The 24163-nt window shown below is 47.9% G+C and overlaps 1 protein-coding gene across 4 annotated transcripts in view; it reads left to right on the top strand.

Annotated features, from left to right (window-relative positions):
• Positions 1-24163, top strand: part of CUL4A (cullin 4A) — a 45923-nt gene that overhangs the window by 13090 nt on the left and 8670 nt on the right. For 2 of the 4 annotated variants that reach the window (XR_003791716.1, XM_029210059.1), the window contains exons 5-15: positions 627-700; positions 2720-2882; positions 3204-3293; positions 4235-4317; positions 6278-6345; positions 8509-8627; positions 11666-11858; positions 13179-13283; positions 13581-13691; positions 13774-13859; positions 14431-14538. Coding sequence is in view for 3 of the 4 variants with exons in the window: in XM_029210059.1 (XP_029065892.1) it covers positions 627-700; positions 2720-2882; positions 3204-3293; positions 4235-4317; positions 6278-6345; positions 8509-8627; positions 11666-11858; positions 13179-13283; positions 13581-13691; positions 13774-13859; positions 14431-14538 (1200 nt within the window). In the remaining variant the exon portion in view is untranslated. Of the gene's footprint in view, positions 1-626; positions 701-1463; positions 1549-2331; positions 2883-3203; positions 3294-4234; positions 4318-6277; positions 6346-8508; positions 8628-11665; positions 11859-13178; positions 13284-13580; positions 13692-13773; positions 13860-14430; positions 14539-24163 lie in introns of those variants that run through there. The other 2 variants (XM_029210060.1, XM_029210061.1) reach the window with 2 other exon arrangements.

Here is a 24163-nt window from a genome sequence, read left to right as displayed (position 1 = left end):
GCTGAAAATTATGTAAGTGAGAGAAGAGATAGTATCAATAGCTTCCCTAACTAGGTTGAATTCTTTGGTTTCCTGACTGAGGTGAGTAGGCGACAACGAATGAGTCTTTCTTGGGCCAGGCACCGGGGGACGGTAGAAACAGGTGAATGTGTCGGGAGGGTTCTCTCTGCGTGTGTAAGCAAACCTCCACGACACAGTCTGCGGCGCTCCCTACGAGAGCCCTGGGGCCACCGCCCACCACGTGAGCCTGCAAAGTCAAGTCGAGTACACACACGTGGCTGAGAGCCTCATGCCAGTGTAACGAGCCGGAATGCTGGAAGAATTCAGCTTAGAGCATCTCCCAGTCTAAGGAGGTTTCACCACGTCAGTCAGGAAATGACTGAATTTCAAAGGCATCTTTGAGGCGAAGTGCTGTAGAATCCCTCCAGTCAGATTTTCTGGATAAAAGAGATGAAAAGCAAACACCAAGGGGAACATGTAAATTGAGGGAAAAATCAATCATGAGGGTCTTGAAGATAAAAACATCTTTTCATTGAGAAGCAATCATGTTAGATTTGAGACAGCCAGGGTTGGATGTTTTGTTGGTAAGGTACGTAAGTCAGTCAGGTCCTCCTCTTGCCCTCCAGATCATGATCAGAAGTATCTTCCTGTTTCTGGATCGTACTTATGTGCTTCAGAATTCCATGCTTCCTTCCATCTGGTGAGTGTCCCCCGGTCCTGGGCTGTGGCTGAGGCTGCGGCCGACCTGTGTCTCCGATGGTTGATTTGATGACCCGTGCCCGACCGTCTGTGGCCCTCTGTGTTGGCCAGGGTCGCTGGCACACAGGCCTGCCCCTCAGTGGCTCTCGGCCCGGAAGTGTCTGTCACCACGAGGGGCAGCCGCCGAGCCGGCAGCCGCCAGTCCAGCACGTTCTCCTGTGGGCATGGAAGTGCCTTGTGAAGTCCGTTTCTGTCACCTCTTCCACCTCTGCTCTGGGAAAGGCTGGGGAGCCGGTCAGTCTCTAATGGCGCCTCCCGGTACTCTGCTGATGGGCCAGGCACAGGGCGTTGGCTTCCATCTGCTCGGGGCAGTGTGAGTCGGGAACCCTGTGCCCACGTTGCCCTGGGTCCCTGGTCCCCGACTTCCAGCGTCGTCCCCGAGCAGCTCAGCCTTGGTGACAGGGCCTGTCTGTGGTCTCGCCCTCGGTCCTCCTGGCCTGTGCCCACGTGGACGTTCCCTCCGATTCAGCACGCTGTGCCGTCTCGCCACCTCTAAGCCCCGTCCTGTAAAGTCGCTTCCTTTTCTAGCTTCCTGGCCATCCGTTCACTCTGACCCAGGCCGGTGCGATTTCTCCTTCTACCACCGGGAAATCGCTTGTCTTTGTGTACCGTAACCCATGCGTGGGGCGGCTGGGGCCCTCTCTCCCACGTGATCCCACGTCCCCTCTGCTCCTCTGTCCTCTCAGCCCCGACTCCTGCACGCCTCCTACTAGACACCCACGGTCCTCTGCAGGCCAGATCGTCGTTACTCAGAGACAATCAGTTTGGAAAAGCTGATGATGGCAGGAAGTCACAGCGCTCCTCCTCTGTGTGGGGCTCTGCCCTCAGGGCTTCAGCAGCTCCATGAGGGATGACCGTCCTCCAGATGGAGAAACTGAGGCAGCGCGGCTGCCGCCGCAGGACCTTCTTCTGAAGCCGCACTCTCATCTCAGGCTCCAGCAAAGCCACCAGGACGTGCCCGCGGCTTCCTCCGCCCCCGGCGCGCCTGGGCCCAACAGCCTTCCTCTCCCCACCTCCTCCCGTCTCAGCTAGTGGGCCGCTCCCACGGACTCCGCAAAGCTCAGGCCGGGGCTCCACTGCACACCCAAGTTTCTCACGCACCGTCACAGCGATCCCTGCCGTCCTGCACGAGCACACTCTCCTCCCTGCCTGCTGCAGTGGACGGGGGCTGGTAGGCTTCACGCTCTGGGCAGTGCCTCCAGGCTAGACAGCAGGGTTACGTTATAAACTACGTTTAGACTCTGGAGCCTGACAAGCTGGGCACAGCAAGCTCCTTGTAATCTCTGCCTCAGTTTCTCCATCTGGAGGACGGTCATCCCTCATGGAGCTGCTCTAAGGATGGAGTCAGTCAGGAGGTGCTGAAGCCCTTAGGACAGAGGAGCAGAGGGGATGTGGGATCACGGAGAGGAGAGAGGGCCCCAGCCACCCCACGCGTGGGTTACGGTAAACAAAGACAAGCGATTTCCCGGTGGTAGAAGGAGAAATCGCACCACCCTGGGTCAGAGTGAACGGACGGCCAGGAAGCTAGAAAAGGAAGCGACTTTACAGGACGGGGCTTAGAGGTGGCAAGAGGGCACAGCGTGCTGAATCGGGAGGGAGCGGGCTGGGGGAGTGCGATGGACTCTGGTTTGCACCCTCAGTTCCGTCGTCCTGTGGCCAGGGCCACACAGGAGGAGCAGCTGGAGATTGGGGGCGGGGCAGGCGGAGGGTCCCAGGGCTCCCGGGCAGGACGGCGGAAGCCCGCTGACCCATGCAGGAAACAGGCAGCATTGATGAGGGAAGAAACAGAAGGAATACCAGACAGTCAAGGAGGAAAATTTTTTAAAAAGAGTTCTTGACACCCAGACCAGAGAGTTAGCAAGTCAGTAGCTTGGGGGTGATATTCATAGTATAGCTGGAGCTTCACCCAGAACTTCTAAGAAGTGAAACTAAAACAGTCTTGTCTTCTCTGTTTGTACAGGGATATGGGATTAGAACTATTCAGAAACCATATTATTAGTGATAAAATGGTTCAGACAAAGACCATCGACGGCATCCTGCTGCTGATCAAGCGGGAGCGGAGCGGGGAGGCCGTGGACCGCAGCCTGCTGCGGGGCCTGCTGGGCATGCTGTCCGACCTCCAGGTGGGCCCCGCGCGTCCTCACAGCCCGCGAGGGCGGCGCTGCACCCGGGCGACAAGGTGGCCACGACGTCGGTGTCGGAACTGACACCGTTAGGGTATTGGTGCAAGTATGGGAGGGGAATGACTCGGCTGGCACTCACCCGGAGGCGGCCGGGGCCTGGGAGCACCCTGGGCAGAGCAGGGCGGCTGGGTGGGCCCAGGCAGCTTGTCCCGGGCACAGGTCACGGCAGCCGTGCGCCCTCGACGTGGGCTGCACCAGCACTTCAGGCTGAGAGCTGGGCTTCTTCGCTGTTATTGGACGTTAACCCTGCTCATTTTTTAGGTGTATAAAGATTCATTTGAACTGAAGTTTTTGGAAGAAACTAATTGTTTATATGCTGCAGAAGGCCAAAGGTTAATGCAAGAAAGAGAGGTGAGGCAACGAAATGTTTCTGAATTGCCTTATTTCATTTTCATAGATGTGCATCTAAGTGTGATTTCTAAATGTTTGTCTCTTCACGCTGGCAAACATCTCACTGAAAATCTTCCGAAAGTTACAATCTAGTTTAAATTCCAGTGATGAGCTTCTTTGTGAGTTTATTAAGGGCTTAATTTTTTTCTCCTAATTTAGAAACCCTTCTATTGCCCCCCACCCCCAGCAAAAAAAAGCTAGTGAAATAGCTTCTAAAATACATAAAGGAGCTCAAGCTGAAACAAGAGTTTAAAAGATAATTCTTAAATATGAAAGAGAAACCTGACATGTTAAAAATTTTCATCTCTGTGAGGCATTGAAAAGATTACCCAAAAAGCCACTGGAAAAAACCATGTGTTTAGTAGTAATAAGAACCCAAAAACTTGATAGCTGGTTTCTCGGGTATCAGAGCCCAGCTCAGCAGGAAGCCCCTCGGGACCGTCACAGGAGGGGGAGTCGGAGACCGGCCTGGCTGCCGCCCCCGGGTCAGAGCCTCAGCAACCCCTGTCATGGGGCCTTTGCTGTGTAGGCAGGTGACCCTTCACCCCTGGAAACTCAGAGAGAGTGTGTTTTGAGATCTCCTGCAGCCACTCTCTTTGGGGCCTCAGAGGAACAGCCTGTTGCTTGACGTTTGCCGACCCCGCCAAGCGTGGGCTGGGGGGTGCCGTGCTGCCTGCCCCCATTCCAGACGTTACCTTCAGTCTCCAGGATGGGGCTGAGGGAAGCCTCCTGCCGTGTATCTCCCTCCCCCTCCTCAGCACCCCTGCTCCTGGTACTCCGTTAATGTTTGGGCCTGAATGTACAGTCTGCTTTTTTTTCTTAAATAAGGAAAACAGTATTTCAGCTTCTTGGGTAACATGAAGGTTTTTGTTGCTGATGTGTTTAAATGTTGTGTTTGGAAGGTTCCGGAGTACCTGAACCATGTGAGTAAGCGCCTGGGGGAGGAGGGTGACCGCGTGATCACGTATCTAGACCACAGCACACAGTGAGTACCACCCCGCGCTCAGCTCCGTGACCCGCAGCGTCTTGTAACTCACTCGCTGCTCTCTGAACCCGAACGTATTCAGCTCCTGGGACAGTTTGCTTGTTGTCTGTGATTACTCAGCACTTGTAAGTCACACTGACTTGTGGCCTGTGGTGAGTTATCGTCCAAAGGGAGTGATTCAGGCTGAGATACTTGGTATCTTTTTATAGACAGTTTATAATTTATGTTATAAGTGTATAATAAATTTATAGAAGTTTATGTTAATGAGGTATCATCGAGTATAGGCAATTTCGGTTGTAAAGTTTTGTTGCACATCTGATATAGCTGTAATTTTTCCTTATAGTACTCAGTCACATTATTTTTTCTTTTAATGTTTACTTATTATATTTATCTTTGGTTGCGTCGGGTCTTAGTTGTGGTATGCAGGATCTTTTGTCGCAGCATGCGGGCTTCTCTCTAGTTGCGGTGCAGGGGCTCCAGAGCACGTGGGCTCTGTAGTTATGGTGCCCGGGCTCAGTAGTTGTGGCCCACGGGCTTAGTTGCCCTGCGGCGCGTGGGATCTTAATTCCCCGACCAGGGATCGAACCCGCGCCTCCTGTGTTGGAAGGCGGATTTTTAACCACTGGACCACCAGGGAAGTAACTTGTCCCTTCTCTTTGCATCCAGTTTTTTTTTTTCCTCTAAACCTGAGGTCAGTGTGTGGCTAGGGAAAAGTACAAGGGCAGGTTTTGTGAGTGTCTGCGTCAGGCACATAATGTTTATTCAAGTGAGGAAGATTAGAGCAGAAACGTGAGAGACAGAAAAGAGAGATGTTTTTAAGAGGGAAAGTGCTACAACGTGCAGAACGTGGTGACTCCCGGGGTGGGGGGAGGGGCCAGGCAGGATGAAAGAAAGGGACAGGATGCGACAGCTTGAGAACATGGAAAATAGAGGGTCATGAAGCAGAGGTGAGGCTGCTGTCAGACACCTGGCACTGGAGGTGCGGTGCCGTCGGGCCGAAGCGGGGTCCACGGGGGTGGGAGGGGGCGGGGGGGTAGAGGAGACTGTGTGCAGCGCCCGGTGGTGCCGGGCCCCTCGGCCCCTCCTCCCCGGCCTCCGGTGTGTAGATGCTGTGTTATAACTGCCCCTCCCCAGTCTCGCTTAGGAGTGTCTGAGAGTTAAGCAGAGCAGAGGGTGGCCCCCCTCGGGTTAGGGTTTCGAGGGACGCTGCCCGAGGTGGCTCCTGTGGTGTCGGGCGATTCAAAGGTCACAGAGTGAGAAATGGTTGTCGGAGAAGCAGGAGGGAGGTGGCGCAGGTAAGGAGCCGCAGCAGCCTATGGGCTGCGCTCCGGGCGCCCCTTCCCGCCTCGCCCGTGCACGCCGCTACCCTCGGGACGGGCGCTGCGGGTGTCTGGGCCCTCCATACCCGGAGCCCGGGTGCCTGCCGCGCCTCCCTCTGGGGTCGCCCTGAAGTTCACCTGAGGTGGTGCGGTGAAAAATTCCTCAAAATGAAGGCCGAGGTCAATACACCTGGGAGCGAAGTGAGGGCTCTGATCTCCTAAAAGAAGAGCTGAGCGAGCAGGGGTGATGGGTGAGGAGTGGCAGCTATGTGTCCTGCCTAACATTCTCGCGGCCGCTCTGAGAAGTCAGATTTTGAAGAGTGGTCCTGGGGGAAGACAGGCAGGAAGAAGTGAGGGCAGAGGGGCAGCTGTGGGTGCAGGAGGCCGTCTGTGGGACCCGGGCGGGGCAGGGTCGCGGGCAGCCCGCCCGGGTCGTCCCCAGGTGCGGTGGGCGAGGGTGCCTCCCTTCCGCTGCTGTCCGCCTCTCCCGGGGCCCTGGTGACCTGAGTCTGTGTCGGCGTCGGCGATGGCTGGGCGTGTGCTGACTTGGGCTCAGCTGCGTGGACGGGGGTCCCCGTCCTCCACAGCCGACAGGCTCTCCCCTGTACTTCCTTCCTGACACGCCTCTGTTTACTTCCCAGGAAACCACTGATTGCCTGTGTGGAGAAGCAGCTGTTAGGAGAACATTTAACAGCGATTCTGCAGAAAGGTAGGTTTTCCCAGCTCTGTGTCTCTGCACTGATTGCTCGTCCCTGATTTGCTAAGAGAGTTAGCGGAGCATTGTAAGCACGCGAGGACACTTGTTGTTGTGAGAAGACGGGCACTAAAATCATCGGAAAAATGATGGACATTAGCCCTTGAGGGGAAAATTGATTACACGCAATAGTGAAAGGCACACGTAAGAACCACGGTTTAAGCTAAAATCACGTGAAGTCCTATCCAGGCTGAGAGGTTGGTTGCGAGAGGCCCTCTGGCCGGCAGACGGCCTGGGCTGTGCTCACAGGCCCCTTCCTGTACAGGGACGTCCCTCCTGGGCACTGACCCGCAGGTGTGGACGCGCGCGGTCCGACGGGCCGGGGGCGCCCGCGGGCTGCATCCCTGCCCTGCGTGCGGCTCTGCGGCAGACGAGCTGCTGGCGCCATGGCCCCAGGACAGAGGCGGACCAGGCCAGCTCGGCACGCGGCCGACGGTGCGGTTTTGGCACCGTGCTGTTAGAGGTGATGTGCCGTTTTCACTCCACCCTCACTGTAACGAGCACAGTCTAGCCTTGCACACTTTAGTACATGGTGTTGCTTTTTATATCATTCAGTGTTGTGTTTGGAGCCACGGGATCTGTTTCAAGCTATTGGAAACCTTAAAGTCTAATTTTGGGAAGGCCCAATAGCCCCCAAATGCGTCTGGTTGGGGTCTGCTTTGCCAGATGGTAATATTATCTCTAATGAGACACTAAACGTGGGGCTTCCAAGTGAAACCAGAATGAAGCCAAAAGGAGAGAATTAGTGTTCGTGAGCATCTGCTGTACTTCATGTAAATGCCTTCTGGTCCTAGAACAGCCCCAGTTTACAGGAAAACCGAGCGAGACACTAGTGCCTCAGATCACGGCCTGAAAGCCAAGGGCCAGGGTGCAAATCTGGTGTCTCCTGCTCACATCACACTGGAGCCCACACACTGGTACGTTTCCACGTGGATGGAGCCTCAATTTACTGTCCACCTGAAACAAGTGTCCTCCGATTTCATACTAGGTGTTTATTAAAAAGGAGTCACTTTTGGGGGGGTGGGGGCGCCACGCCGTACGGCATGAGGGATCTTAGTTCTCCGACCAGGGATCGAACCCTCGTCCCCTGCAGTGGAAGCACAGGGTCTTAACCACTGGACCACCAGGGCGGTCCAAAAAGGAGTCATTTTTAGAAGAAAAGGGAACTTCAAGTAGACAGTAGAAATTTGGATGAATCATTTCAGTGTGTTTCAAGAAAATGGTAAATTATATATATGTAAGAGTATAGTCTAAATTTTATTAAAGGCATTTTAAAAATTAAAAGCTATAATTTTTGAATTTTTAAGTCATCATTCAACATTTCAGTAGATCAGTTGTAGAATAAGTTATCTGCATCAGTAGATCAAATCGTAATTGAGAGAAATACAGACGTTTAGAGCCTTGCTCAGGGTCCGTCGGCACAGCCTACGTGTTTGTGTGTCTTTGACGTGTGGACGGTGCCTGATTCACAGCAGAAGCTGAGGCTGCAGTCACGTGACTGGCTTACAGCTTCTCCGCTCTGACCTCACTGCCTCCCCACAGTTACCAGAAAGCAGGTGGTTAGAGCGTCCTTCACGAAGCTCTTCTGGCTGTGGTGGTTTTAGAAAACCTTTGTAAATCTTTGTTAAAACCTGAAATAGTAAAGACCTAAAAAAATGCTGTCAAGCACCTCCAAGTATCTGATAAACAATACATGTTTTCCTTCCACAGTTTATTATACAGGTGAATAAAATAAGTCAACTAAAACATTAGATTTGATAGCTTGTCTTAGGCAGATATACTTTCTGGCTGATGGACTAAATCAGAAGTGATTTGGGGTCGTAAAGCTCCCAGGTCAGAGCGTTGGTGTGAGCGTTCTTCCGACCTTTGCTGCAGTGGCCAAATAAGGGGCCTCCGTGCGGGGAAGGAGTGGGGACTACAGCTCCCAGCGTGGTGCTCAGGGGACCAGACTCGCCTGCTGGGCTGCGTCACGGGGCCTTGCCCGCCTAGGAACCAGCCGACCCCTGGGTTTCCGCGTCCGCGGGGGCCCTGTGTGCCACGAGCCCCGGCCCAGCCTAGCTTTTGCTCGTGCCGCCATCCCGCCCGCCGTGCCGAGCTAACATTGCCGTGTGATCTCAGGGCTGGACCACCTGTTGGATGAGAACCGAGTGCCTGACCTCACTCAGATGTACCAGCTGTTCAGCCGCGTGCGGGGCGGCCAGCAGGCGCTGCTGCAGCACTGGAGCGAGTATATCAAGGTGCGTGGCCGTCGGGCGGGCTCTGCGCGGGGCCACCGTCACAAACCTCCCTCCAGGCCACCCGTGCACGGGACTTCGAGGGATGAATCCCGTCCGGGTGTAAACACGTTCTAAAAGCTGCCATTTGGCCGTTTGTCGTCAGCGTAAGTATTGGGTTGGCCAAAAAGTTCCTTTGGTTTTCAAGTAGAAATAAAAGACACATTTTTCATTTTCACCAAGAACTTTATTGAACAACTTATTCACTGTTTTGTTCCACTACCTTCTGCCATTTTTCAGGCAACTTCATAATTCCGTTGTCCCAAAACTTTTTACCTTTTTCAGCGGAGAACTGTTCAGGTGCCTTTCACTGTCTTCCAGGGAATTGCATTTTTTTTCATTAAGAGAATTTTGTAAAGACTGAAATAAATGGAAATCTGAAGGTGCAATGTCTGGTGATACGGTGGATGAATCAGAACTTCCCAGCCAAGCTGTAACAGTTTTTGCCTGGTCATCATAGAAACATACGGTCTTGCGTTATCCTGATGGAAGATTATGTGTTGTTTCCTGTTGACTAATTCTGGACGCTCTTCATCGAGTGCTGCTTTCAGTTGGTCTCATTGGGAGCAGTACTTGTTGCAGTTAATCGTTTGGTTTTCCGGAAGGAGCTCATAATAGAGGACTCCCTTCCAATCCCACCCCACACACAGCATCACCTTTTTTGGATGAAGACTGGCCTTTGGTGTGGTTGGTGGTGGTCCATTTCACTTGCCCCACGATCTCTTTACTGTACAGTATCCACTCATTACTGTACAGTATCCACTTTGCGTCGCCCGTCACAATTTGTTTTAAAAACGGAACGTTTAAGTAGAGAATTATCTGCGGAAATACCATCAAGTAGGTTTTTTTCGCTTTACTTACGTGGAACCCAAACATCAAAGCGATTAACATAACCAAGCTGGTGCGAATGATGTTCAGTGCTTGATTTGGAGATTTTGAGTATCTTGGCTCTCTGCCCCGTGGTATAACATTGATTGTTCTCAATGAATGTCTCGATTTGATCGCTATCAACTTGAACTGGTCTACTCCACTGGAGCATCGTCCAGCGAGAAATCTCCAGCACAGAACTTCGCAAACCACTTTTGACACGTTCTATCAGTCACAGCACCTTCTCTATATACTGCACAAATCTTTTTTTGTGCTTCAGTTGCGTTTTTACCTTTCTTGAAATAATAAAGCATAATATGCCGAGAATGTTGTTTTTTCTTCCATCTTCAGTATTAAAATGGCTACACAAAGATTCACCAATTTTGATGTCTTTTTTTAAATGCATGCTGATGTGACAGCTGTCACAATACAGTCTAACAAAATTGTTTTGAATGAAGTTAAAGACAACTAAGCGCTACTAGAGCCACCTTGCAGAAGAAACTGAACGAACCTTTTGGCCAACCCGATACTAGCTGAGTTCTACAATCGAGATTTTCAAAAGTTGTTTTTGTGAATCTACTGTATAAACGTGATCTCATGCCTTTGCTCAGTGGGAACTCTCACGTATTTTGGTATGTCAGGTGGGTGTGTATGCTACTTTGTTTCCTAGAAATCCAGGATTTATTATGTAAGCATGTGCTTGCAGGTTTCTGCGTGTGTATGCATGCATGTGCGTGTGTGTATGGTTATCAAAAGGCAACAGGAGAGATCCTTGTGGTGCTGACGGCTTGTCCTCTTGGCCATGGGTGTAGATGACACACAGGTGATGCCTGCCCAGGCGACGCACACACAGGGAGCTACAGGCGAACACCGCGACCCGTCGGGGTGGGACGGGTGGGCTGTGTCAAGGCCAGTGTCCTGGCTGGGGCGCTGCTCAGTAGCTTCCCACATGGCACTGTCGGGGAGACGAGGCTTAGCGTGCGAGGACATTGCCACTGTTTCTGCTGCACGTGAATCTGTGACCGTCACAGGGAAAATTCAGCTGAGGAAAAAGATAAAGGAAATAATCAGGCCTGAAGTCGCATGTTGGTCTGCATGTGGCCAGCTTGGACACACGCATGCATGCACACATGCCCCCAGGATTTTGTGCGGTTGCATTGAGCTGAAAGGCATGAGCGACTCACGCTGGGTCAGCACTGGAGCTTTATGTTAAGAAAGGCCAGTGGAGATTTAGGGTTTTGCCGACCAGTAGTCCTGAGAGAACAGGAACAGGTGCTGAACACAGGAGTTCACCTTTGCAGTGTCCATTCTCAGCAGGAAAAGTCAGTGTGTGAACACGGTTCCGAGGGTCCACTAATGATAAGCAGTTACGCTGTGACAGCACAGTGTTTCCTCACAAAATAAAGCTGACCCTCATGTGTTGTGGTCTTATGTACATTATTTTAAAATCCTGTCAGTGTGAAAGGGTACAGAGGGAAGAGTGAGTCCCTCCTGCCCCTGCTGGTCATGCCCTGTCCCTCTCCAGAAGGTCTTTATGCCATGTCATTTGTACCTTTTCACCAGTGATCAGCCTCCACGGGCACCTTTGACGTGCAACTGTGTGTGTTTCCTGTGAAGACGTGTCTTACATTGAACCACGGTTGTGTTCAGCGTCTCTTCAGCTGGTAGTTTTTCATCAGATAGCAAACTGTTGTTGTCACGCACAGACTTTTAGTAATGTTTAAATAGCATCTTTAAATTAAAAGTACAGGCTAAAAACCAGGCTCTAAACCACCCACAGTTAGAAGTGAAGGGGAAAGAAAACTATAGTCAGGAAGTCCGAATAGGCGTATCACGTTAAGGGGGTTACTTTCTATTTGAGGAATTTATAAGTAAAAGTTTTTTCTTCAGAAAGCAACAGACATTTCCCCAGTAATTGATCAATTCTTCCAGAAGCAGAATTGTAACCCTAAAGCATTAGTTGCATATCCACTTAATTTTTAGAAGGTGGACTAAATTTGTGAAACTTTTGAAACTATTTAGTGTTTAACACCAGGAGTGATTAATTTATATAAAACTATCATGATTGTTTGATAGCAGGAGAAAAATTGTGTTGTATCAGAAACCTGTTGATGACTTGGGGTATGTTTTTGCAGACTTTTGGGACAACAATCGTTATCAATCCTGAAAAAGATAAAGATATGGTGCAGGACCTGCTGGATTTCAAGGACCGAGTAGACCACGTGATAGAAGTGTGCTTCCAGAGGAACGAGAAGTTCATCAACCTGATGAAGGAGTCCTTCGAATCGTTCATCAACAAGAGGCCAAACAAACCTGCAGAGCTGATTGGTAGAAACACATGCTTCTATCCTTTTCTTAACAGGGGATAAAGCAGAACTCCAGTAGATTGTTTCCCAAAGGTTCAGCCTCCATATGGGGAGGGCAGGGCACATGCCTTAACAGGACACACCTTCCCAAAAAACCACGCACACAGGTGTGTGCTTATAGGTGTATTAGATACATATGTAAGTGCGTGGTGCTTGCATAAGGGTGCATGTAGTTGTGATTTTGTAAGGAAATGGAGCTCGACATCATAAGAGAGGAAGGGACATAAAGATTTATCCTAGTTTGTACTGCTCACAGCTCCAGAGTTGTTTTTGTAAGGATGAGCCCTGATTCTCTATGTCGACTACAAGCCAGTGATTTCTGCTCAGAAACTGGATTGAGGTTTGTTACACAGGAACGTCCTGAGGCTATGAGGATAACCATCAGTCTCTAGATAACACTTAACAGGAGACGCTGTTTAGTCACTGTCGTCGTATCCTCCAGTCAGTACTAAAGTACGGTAAAATCGAATGACATCTCAGGAGATAGCATATTTTAAGATGAAACAGTTTTTAAATTATCACTTTATATAATTATTTCATGATAATACCAAAATATTTTAGGATTCACAGAATTTCATTAGTGAGTAAATTTTTTTTTTTTTTTTTTGAGATTGACAGGAGGCAAAGGGCAGGGAAGGTGTGATGCAGACTTGGGCTCTGTTGAGGGTTGTTGAAAATGTGTGGTGGGAACATGGGGTTCACTGTACAAGTGACTACTTCTGTGTGTGTTCAGAATATTTCATAATAAAGAATGATAAGGGGAAAAAAGCAACAAGAGGAGAAGTTTAAAGGCAATTTAATTTAGCCTTTGAACCACTTTATGGATTGCGATTTCTCTAAAGATGGTTTCAGACTCTTGGGAGCTTGGGTTCTGCCTTCCTTAAGCCAGGTCATGGTGGGTTCGTGTATCTCAGAAACAAGAAGCCCAAGCAGAACTGCTCTGTCCCTGCATTGTCAGCCCTGAGAAGAGTGCTTTCTCTTGAGAAAGTCTCACCCGGATGTATCACAGCACATCTTGAAGATGGGGTATTGCAATTTCTGGAGCACTCATGTGTCATGAGCCCCAGCATGGGATCAAAGTGTTTGTTCTCGGTGCCCTGAAAGTACAGATCTTAGAAAATCAGGTGTTTGCCTTTTTATCTCATAATAATGTCATTTTGGAAAGGTTCCAGAGTGTTACTGTTCAGTTTTTATGTGGAGAAATCAAATCTCTTCCTTCATGTATTTAGAATATGTATTATATAAAGAATGCTTATTTTTCAAATAATTGAACCTCTTACAGCAAAGCACGTTGATTCAAAATTGAGAGCAGGTAATAAGGAAGCAACGGACGAGGAGCTGGAGAGGATCCTGGACAAGATCATGATCCTATTCCGGTTCATTCACGGTGAGCGGGGCTCGCGGCATCTCCTCACCGCCGGGCACAGAGGACGCGGTGTCCACAGAGCGTCTGTAGTCGGGCCCCGTCTTCTGTTGAGAAAAACAGGAATGTGTCCACTTCCCTGTTACCACAGGGACTAGGGTGATGGCTGCCACGAACTGAGTGAGGTGTTTGTGGGAATTCAGTGGGTAGAGCTGGCTGGCGTCAGGGTGGACGCCCCTCTGGCTGTCTCAGCTGTTGAGGTGAACGTTTGCATGGTAGCTATCTAATGACTTAACGTTGTCCTCACTTGCTCATAAATAGGTAAAGATGTCTTTGAGGCATTTTATAAGAAAGATTTAGCAAAAAGACTCCTCGTTGGAAAAAGTGCCTCCGTTGATGCTGAAAAGTCTATGCTGTCGAAGCTGAAGCACGGTGAGCGCGTGGGGCGGGGGTGGGGCTTGGTGCCCGATGGGTGTTCTCCCAGGATGCTCACCTGCAGTCCACTTGTGTCCAGAGTGTGGGGCTGCTTTCACCAGCAAGCTGGAAGGCATGTTCAAGGACATGGAGCTCTCTAAGGACATCATGGTTCATTTCAAGCAGGCAAGTTGTGTTCTTGTCAAGTAAAACAGCTTTTTAAAAAGTATCCTATTTTAAATTGTGAGAAATGATTATGTAAATTATGTACATAAGTATGTGAATTGTGTAGAATTCTCGTCCTTAAAAATTACACCATTAACATCTCACATATTCAAAAAACTTAAATTCAAAATGAAAAAGAAAAATAATCCCTGGGAATTCCCTGGCAGTCCAGTGGTTAAGACTCCACTCTTTCACCGCCAAGGGCCCAGGTTCAGTCCCTGGTTGGGGAACTAAGATCCCGCGAGCTGTGCAGTGTAGCCAAAAAAAGAAAAAGGGAAAATAATCCCTAAAATTGCACACTAAAAATTTGACTTAAATGATTTTAATGATCCTTATTTGACTAAAGAAGAGAAAACATTTCTAGTGACTTTAGAACAGGGTATGTGGTTTTGGTGAAATATGTTCCAGGGACTAAAATAAATGAAAAGACAAGGTAAACTGTACTTTGAAAATGACACCATTTACTTTTTAATGAATTCTTTTTGGTGATATTCTAAAGTAATCATTCTGTCCTGATTTTCTTTATTTTTAGTATATGCAGAATCAAAGTGACCCAGGCTCTATAGACCTGACAGTGAACATACTTACGATGGGATACTGGCCGACATACACCCCCATGGAAGTACATCTAACTCCAGAGGTAAGCGTTTTAAAGCCCGAATGCCCTTTGTTATTCATATACTGGTGCTCCAGAGCCCCACGGACCTCCCCCTTGTAGCACCCATGCCGGCACAGATGTGCTGTCTTTCAAGGAGTGTTTAAATCACGCACTTGGTCAAAACCCCAGTCGTCTCTGTCTAAACAGTGTTCGCAGTAGATGCATTTTGTCTCCGTGTCCACCGGCCGCCCGTGAAGAAGGTGCTAGCACAGGCGCTTTTTAAAAAAGTTCCTGCATGCGGAGCCATGGGCCTCCTTGTCTGGCTGTCCCTCCCGCCCGTTGTAGACAGTGCCAGGGTCCCGCGAGGGGCAGGGGATGGTGCGTGCGTCGGCCATCACTCTGGTTCTCTGGGGACGTGCGGGTACTGGGGAGAACCCTGGGCTCGGGCATGGAACGTGCAGAGAAGGAAGCAGCATCTGGACCGCTGGTTGGGGCGCCAGCTGGCTGGTGCCAGGCCTCCAGGAAGAGAGCTGGGCATGGAGCCCTGGACCCTGGGAGCCGGGGCAGAGCACTGCCTCTTGGAGCCCTTCTTCCTGTTTTCAAGACAGTATCTTTCCTTGGCTGTTCTTCTGTTTCTGACCCCACTAGTCACTTGCCTTTGTGGTCTTCTTCTCTTTTTTCCCTTCCCTCCATCCTGAATGCTGATGTTCTCTGGAAGCCCCCTCCGCTTCCTTCCCCTTGCGCACATGCCCCACTCAGCCTCCAGCCTATGTGTCCACTTGCCCCAAGGGACCTCCACAGCCATGGGCTCGGCCCTCCCTCCCTGAATCTCTGCACCCGATGGAAGACTCTGAGGCACGCTCCACGCACCCGGTTCTCTCGTGCTCCCGGGCCCAGGTGTGACCCTCCCAGTGGAACCTCTTCTGCAGAAAACCACCACGCCCCCCCACCATCTGGGAGACACTTGTCTCCCCAATCACCTTCGCCAGAAGACACCCCTTACCTCCTCCCCCAGGGCGTACCCCACTCATGGTGCTGCAGGTCTGTTCAGTTGTATCAAAATAGTTCAAGCTGAGAGAGCCTCATCCACCAGAGGGCAGACAGCAGAAGCAAGAAGAACTACAGTTCTGCAGCCTGTGGAAGGAAGACCACATGCACAGAAAGGGAGACAAAATGAAAAGGCAGAGGACTTTGTACCAGATGAAGGAACAAGATAAAACCCCAGAGAAACAACTAAATGAAGTGGAGGTAGGCAGCCTTCCAGAAAAAGAATTGAGAATAATGATAGTGAAGATGATCCAGGACCTCGGAAAAAGAATGGAGGCAAAGATTGAGAAGATGCAAGAAATGTTTAACAAAGACCTAGAAGAATTAAAGAACAAACAGAGATGAACAATACAATAACTGAAATGAAAAATACACTAGAAGGAATCAACAGCAGAATAACTGAGGCAGAAGAACGGATAAGTGACCTGGAAAACAGAATGGTGGAATTCACTGCCATGGAACAGAATAAAGAAAAAAGAATGAAAAGAAATGAAGACAACCTATGAGACCTCTGGGACAACATTAAATGCAACAGCATTTGCATTATAAGGGTCCCAGAAGGAGAAGAGAGAAAGGACCTGAGAAAATATTTGAGGAGATTATAGTCAAAAACTTCCCTAACGTGGGAAAGGAAATAGCCACCCAAGTCCAGGAAGCACAGAGAGTCCCATACAGGATAAACCCAAGGAGAAACATGACAAGACACATAGAAATCAAATTGGCAAAAATTAAAGACAAAGAAAAATTATTGAAAGCAGCAAGGGAAAAACGACAAATAACATACAAGGGAACTCCCATAAGGTTAACAGCTGATTTCTCAGCAGAAACTCTACAAGCCAGAAGGGAGTGGCATGACATATTTAAAGCGATGAAAGGGAAGAACCTACAACCAAGATTACCCAGCAAGGATCTCATTCAGATTCAATGGAGAAATCAAAAGTTTCACAGACAAGCAAAAGCTAAGAGAATTCAGCACCACCAAACCAGCTCTACAACAAATGCTAAAGGAACTTCTGTAAGTGGGAAACACAAGAGAAGAAAAAGACCTACAAAAACAAACCCATAGGAATTAAGAAAATGGTCATAGGAACATATGTATCAATAATTACCTTAAACGTGAATGGATTAAATGCTCCAACCAAAAGACACAGGCTCGCCGAATGCATACGAAAACAAGACCCATATATATGCTGTCTGCAAGAGACCCACTTCAGACCTAGGGACACATACAGACTGAAAGTGAGGGGATGGAGAAAGATATTCTATGGAAATGGAAATCAAAAGAAAGCTGGAGTAGCAATACTCGTATCAGATGAAATAGACTTTAAAATAAAGACGGTTACAAGAGACAGGGAAGGACACTACGTAATGATCAAGTGATCAATCCGAGAAGATATAACAATTATATATGCACCCAACATAAGAGCACCTCAATACTTAAGGCAACTGCTAACAGCTGTAAAAGAGGAAATCAACAGTAACACAAGAATAGTGGGGGACTTTAACACCTCACCTACACCATCCAGACAGAAAATTAATAAGGAAACACAAGCTTTAAATGACACAATAGACCAGATAGATTTAATTGATATTTATAGGACATTCCATCCAAAAACGGCAGATTACACTTTCTTCTCAAGTTCTCATGGATTGTTCTCCAGGATAGATCACATCTTGGATCATAAATCAATCTTTGGTAAATTTAAGAAAATCAAAATCATGTCAAGCATCTTTTCCGACCACAACGCTCTGAGATTAGAAATCAGTTACAGGGAAAAAAACGTAAAAATCACAAACACGTGGAGGCTAAACAATACGTTACTAAATAACCAAGAGATCACTGAAGAAATCAAAGAGGAAATCAGAAATTACCTAGAGACAAATGACAACGAAAACACGCTGATCCAAAACCTATGGGATGCAGCAAAAATAGTTCTAAGAGGGAAGTTTATAGCAATACAAGCCTACCTCAAGAAACAAGAAAAATCTCAAACAACCTAACCTTACACCTAAAGGAACTAGAGAAAGAGGAACTAAAAAACCCCGAAGTTAGCAGAAGGAAAGAAATCAAAGATCAGAGCAGAAAGAAATGAAATAGAAACAAAGAAAACAATAGCAAAGATCAATAGAACTAAAAGCTGGTTCTCTGAGAAGATAAACAAAATTGCTAAACCTTTAGCCAGACTCATCAAGAAAAAGAGGGAGCGGGACTTCCCTGGTGGTGCAGTGGTTAAGAATCCGCCTGCCAATGCAGGGGTCATAGGTGCGAGTCCTGGTCCAGGAAGATCCCGCATGCCGTGGAGCAACTAAGCCCATGCGCCACAACTACTGAGCCTGCACTCTAGAACCCGCGTGCCACAACTATTGAAGCCCGCGTGCCTAGAGCCTGTGCTCCGCAATGAGAGAAGCCACCGTGATGAGAAGCACGCGCACTGCAACAAAGCGTAGCCCCCGCTCGCCGCAACTAGAGAAAGCCCGTGTGCAACAATGAAGACCCAGTGCAGCCATAAATAAATAAATAAAATAAAAACAAAAAGGAAAAAGAGGGAGAGGACGCAAATCAATAAAATTAGAAATTAAAAAGGAGAAGTTACAATGGACACCGCAGAAATATAAAGCATCATAAGAGACTACTACAGGCAGCTCTGTGCCAATAAAATGGACAACCTGGAAGAAATGGACAAATTCTTAGAAAGGTATAACCTTCCAAGACAGAACCAGGAAGAAATAGAAAATATGAACAGATCAGTCACAAGTAATGAAATTGAAACTGTGATTAAAAATCTCCCAACAAACAAAAGTCCAGGACCAGGTGGCTTCACAGGTGAATTCTGTCAAACATTTAAAGAAGAGCTAACACCCATCCTTCTCAAACTCTCCCAAAAAATTGCAGAGGAAGGAACACTCCCAAACTCATTCTATGAGGCCACCATCACCCTGCTACCAACACCAGGCAAACGTACTACAAAAAGAGAAAATTGCAGATCAGTATCACTGATGAATTATACATGCAGAAATCCTCAACAAAATACTAGCAAACAGAATCCAACAACACATTAAAAGGATCGTACACCATGATCAAGTGGGATTTATCCCAGGGATGCAAGGATTCTTCAATATATGCAAATCAATCAAGTGATACACCGTATTAACAAATTGAAGAATAAATACCATATGATCATCTCAATAGATGCAGAAAAAGCTTTTGACAAAATTCAACACCCATTTATGATAAACACTCTCCAGAAAGTGGGCATAGAGGGAACCTACCTCAACATAATAAAGGCCATATACAACAAACCCACAGCCAGCATCATTCTCAGTGGTGAAAAACTGAAAGCATTTCCTCTAAGATCAGGAACAAGACAAGGATGTCCACTGTTGCCACTATTCAACACAGTTTTGGAAGTCCTAGCCATGGCAATCAGAGAAGAAAAAGAAAAGGCATACAAGTTGGAAAAGAAGTAAAACTGTCACTGTTTGCAGATGACATGATACTATACATAGAGAATCCTAAAGATGCCACCAGAAAACTCCTAGAGCTAATCAATGAATTTGGTAAGTTTGCAGGATACAAAATTAATGCACAGAAATCTCTTGCATTCCTATACACTAACAACGAAAAATCAGAAAGAGAAATTAAGGAAACAGTCCCATTCACCAATGCAACAAAAAGAATAAAATACCTAGGAATAAACCTACCTAAGGAGATAAAAGACCTGTACTCAGAAAACTGACACTGATGAAAGAAATCAAAGATGACACAAACAGATGGAGAGATATGCCATGTTCTTGGATTGAAAGAATCAATATTGTGAAAATGACTGTACTACCCAAAGCAATCTACAGACTCAGTGCAATCGCTAACAAATTACCAGTGGCATTTTTTTACAGAACTAGAACAAAAAATCTTAAAATTTGTTTGGAGACCCAAAAGACCCCAAATAGCCAAAGCAATGTTGAGGGGAAAAAAACGGAGCTGGAGGAATCAGACTCCCTGACTTCAGACTCTACTACAAAGTTACAGTAATCAAGACAATATGGCGCTGGCACAATAACAGAAATATAGATCAATGGAACAGGTTAGAAAGCCCAGAGATAAACCCACGCACCTATGGTCAACTAATCTATGACAAAAGGAGGCAAGGGTATACAGTGGAGAAAAGACAGTCTCTTCAATAAGCGGTGCTGGGAAAACTGGACAGCTACATGTGAAAGAATGAAATTAGAACACTCCCTAGCACCATACACAAAAGTAAACTCAAAATGGATTAGAGACCTAAATGTAAGACCGGGCACTAGAGAACTCTTAGAAGAAAACATAGGAAGAACACTCTTTGACATAAAACACAACAAGATCTTTTTTGATCCACCTCCTAGAGTAATGGAAATAAAAACAAGAATAAACAAATTGGACCTAATGATACTTAAAAGCTTTTGCAAAGCAAAGGAAACTACAAACAAGACGAAAGGACAACCCTCAGGATGGGAGAAGATATTTGCAAGCGAATCAATGGACAAAGGATTAATCTCCAAAATATATAAACAGCTCATGCAGCTCAATATTAAAAAAACGAACAACCCAATCCAAAAATGGGCAGAAGACCTAAATAGACATTTCTCCCAAGATGACATACAGACGGCCAAGAGGCACATGAAAAGCTGCTCAGCATCACTAATTATTAGAGAAATGCAAATCAAAACTACAATGAGGTATCGCCTCACACCAGTTAGAATGGGCATCATCAGAAAATCTACAAACAACAAATGCTGGAGAGGGTGTGGAGGAAAGCGAACCCTCTTGCACTGTTGGTGGGAATGTGAATTAGTACAGCCACTATGGAGAACAGTATGGAGGTTCCTTAAAAAACTAAAAAGAGAATTACCATATGACCCAGCAATCCCACTACTGGGTATATACCCAGAGAAAACCATAATTCAGAAAGGCACATGCACCCCAATGTTCATTGCAGCACTATTTACAATGGCCAGGTCACGGAAGCAACCTAAATGCCCATCGACAGATGACTGGATAAAGAAGATGCGGTACATGTATACAATGGAATATTACTCAGACATAAAAAGGAACAAAATTGGGTCATTTGTAGAGACGTGGATGGCTCTAGAGACTGTCATGCAGAGTGAAGTAAGTCAGAAAGAGAAAAACAAATATCGTATGTTAACGCATATATGTGGAACCTAGAAGAATGGTACAGATGAACCAGTTTGCAGGGCAGAAGTAGACACAGATGTAGAGAACAAATGTATGGACACCAAAGGGGGAAAGCAGCAGGGGGTTGGGGTGGTGGTGTGATGAACTGGGAGATTGGGATTGACATGTATACACCGATGTGTATAAAATGGATAACTAATAATAACCTGCTGTATAAAAATAAATAAACTTCAAAAATTAAAAAAAAAAAAAACGCCAAACAATTCAGGCTTAGAGGAATTTGCAAACCGTTCAGGGTTCCCAGTACCCTCTACCACTCCCTAGCGCCGCCAGGCGTGCCCATCACACTCCCCGTAATGTGCGTTGTTTCCTGATCCACTTGAGAGTAGGTTGCATCACGTCCTTTAATCACAGTACGTTAGAGGGGATTTCCTGGGAATAGGACCAGAGGACACTGCCAAGTGCAGAGAGTTGACGTGGATGTTCCGCCCCCATCCTGCATGTCGCCATATTCCGATTTTGTCAGTGTCCCAGCCGCGTCCCGCGTGGCGTTTTCTCTGGTTGCCAGGCCCAGCCCAGGCCCCCACGTCGCCTGCGTCTGCAGTCCCCTTCAGCGGGGGCAGCAGCACCCCCTTCCTTCTCCCTCACGACGCAGCCCTTTTGGAACTGCAGGTGGCTCTCACAGGCTCCCAGCTTGCTGGTGGGTTAGACGCCGGCCGTGCAGGTCCCGCCGCAGTCTTCTCGGTCCCTGGGCCAGGGCCGCACGCTGTTCCTTTGCCCCTGGTGATGATGATACCTGTGCTCACCTGGTTAAGGTGTCAGCTGGTTTGTAGTTATCAAGTAACTTGTGGGGAGAATTCGAGGACAATGTGAACCTCTTAATCCCCATCGGACTCACTTGCCCGGGTCCATGCTCACCTACAAGTAGTGATCCCGTCCCATCTCCCGTTTCTCTGTTTAGAAGTTGGCATCCTCTTCCTAGGACGAGCCTTCCCCTCTGCCCCACGAATTTACTTATTTTTCCTCCGTCTCTGTCAGTGTGCACTCCTGGATTCTTACCTATTTGATGCTGAGATTACCCCACCTCTGGCTTGCAGGGGCTCTCCTAGCTCCTGTGCTTCAGCATGGACCCCTGCACTCTTGAGAACCTTGGTCTTCTAGCAAAAGGTGTTTGGGGCTTACCAAATACTCGTACTTGGTAAAATACACCTACAGCTTTGTGTACAGCTCAGTGGCATTAAGTTATGGAAAGTTCAGACCTTTTCCATTATCTCAAACAGAAGCCCTGCAGTCCCTCCCATGCCCCATCCCCACTACACACACACACACACACACACACACACACACACACACTCTCTCTCTCTCTCTCTCTCTCTCTCTCTCTCTCTCTCCCTCTCTCTCCACCCCAGACCTAGGCAACCACTGATCTACTTGTTCTGGATCTACTTGTTCTAGACGTTTGCTATAAATGAGATCGTACGTTGTGTGGCCTTTTCGGTTGGGCTTCTCTCACTAAGCATCATGTCCTCAGGGTTCATCCACGCCGTCGCATGTGGCATCTTCATGCCAATTTAAGGCTGAATCACGCTCCATTGGGTACATGGACCACATTCGTTTATTCATCAATGGGCATGTGGGCTATTTCCACCTTCTGACTGTCGTGAATGATGCTGCTGTGAGCATGAGTGTGCCGTGTTTGATTACCCGTTGTCGGCTTTTTGGGGTCTATCCCTAGGAGTAGAATTGCTGGTTCATGTGATAATTGTTCCACTTTTTTGACGAACTACCACCATTTTTCATAGCACCTACGCCATTTTACGTTCCCATCAGCAACTCACAGGGGTTCCAATTTCCACACCTCCTCACCAGCATTTGTTATTGTTCATTTTTTATGACATAGCCATCTTGGTAGGAATCGGTGTCTCATTTTGGTTAGACTTGCTTTTGCCTGGTGACTGATGACGTGGAGCATCTTTCCATGTGCTTATTGGCTATTTGTAGACCTTCTTTGGAGAATTGTCTATTCAAGTCCTCTGCCCATTTTTGTTTTTTAATTCAAAAGGTTTATTACTCATCTGTTAATTCTGTTACATTTATTTATTCAGTTGTCTGCCCATTTTTTAATTGTGTTTCTGTCTGTTAAGTGGTGAGAGTTCTTTCTGTGTCCAGACATTAGATCCTTATCAGACATGTGACTTGCAGATATCTTCTGTGAGTTTTTTTATTTTCTTGATAGTGTCCTCTGCATAAAAGTTTTTAATTTTGATGAAGTCCACTTAATCTGTTTTTTTTCTGTTGTTACTTGTACTTTTGGTCGTACCTAAAAAACTGTTGCCAAATCCAAGGTCACGAAAATGTGTGCCTATGTTTTCTTCTAAGAGCTTTGTAGCTTTAATTATTTTTAGGTCTTTGATCTTTGTTGGGCCTAGAACAGTAACTAGCTAGTAAGCATCCAGCGTTAGCTGCTGCTACCTTATTATAATCATTATTATTATTTCCACTCCTGGGAATTAATCTCCAGGAAATAATTTTAAGAGACGTCTGCATTGGAAGGATTATCACACTGTTGACTTTTTTTTAGGTGTGAGATGGTACAGTAGACCCGTTTTCTAGAAGAGTCCTTGTCTGTTAGCTGCGTTCTGAAATACTTAGACATGCAGTGACATCATGCCTGCGACTTGATGTATTGAAGATGGGTCATGGGTCCATGGGGTGACTAGGAGCTGAGTTTGGAAGCATGAAGAGGAGTTGCCAGGCAGCTGCGAGGCTGAGGGCCCAGGCCCTCATCCCTCGGCACCTACTTTGCAGTAGCGCAGAGGCAGCCCAGGTCCTGCTCCCTTAGCACCCCGTCCAGTGGGCTGGTGACAGTGCCGGCGAGCAGCTCCGGACCTGGCAGAGGGGTGGGAAGAGGAGGTGCACGCCGTGGAGTTGGGGGGGCCGGCCCCAGGGGAGAACTGAACCCTCTCCTAGGACCTGGGCCTCGGCTCATGACACTGCCAGGGCCGAGTGGAGTGCGGGCCCTGGGGCTCCAGGGTGAGAAGACAAACCGGAAAAGACCCAGAAGGCGTGGTCGCCAGTTGGAGACAGGAATCCTCGTGATGAGGGTATCGGGCGCCCGGGGGCAGGGGGAGGCTGCAGAGGGAAGCTGTCGAGAGGGGTCGGCTCACCAGATGAAGCCTGATGAGAGCCGCAGGTGCTCCAGGGCACAGAGGCTGCGGGAGGGGCTGAGGAAGCCCACGGGGGCTCAGTAGAGAGGTCCCAGCCTCACGTCCTGGACGGCGTCAGGAGCCCTCCCGGAAAGTACCATTGAAATCGCAACAACCTCAGGGCCCGAGCAGGTGGCGGCGGCTGTCAAAACACAGGACTGACTTTTCATTCAGCCGTGAACGCTGAACAGGATGTGGTCCTTCAGGTTAAAGGTGTTTAGCGCAGTTAAAACAGGACGTG

This window comes from Monodon monoceros, unplaced genomic scaffold (genome assembly GCF_005190385.1).
Source record: "Monodon monoceros isolate NGI ecotype Baffin Bay Population unplaced genomic scaffold, NGI_Narwhal_1 Super_Scaffold_8, whole genome shotgun sequence".
Lineage (NCBI taxonomy): Eukaryota > Metazoa > Chordata > Mammalia > Artiodactyla > Monodontidae > Monodon > Monodon monoceros.
The sequence above is the reverse complement of the archived record's forward strand: the minus strand, read 5'-3'. Positions and strand labels throughout refer to the sequence as shown.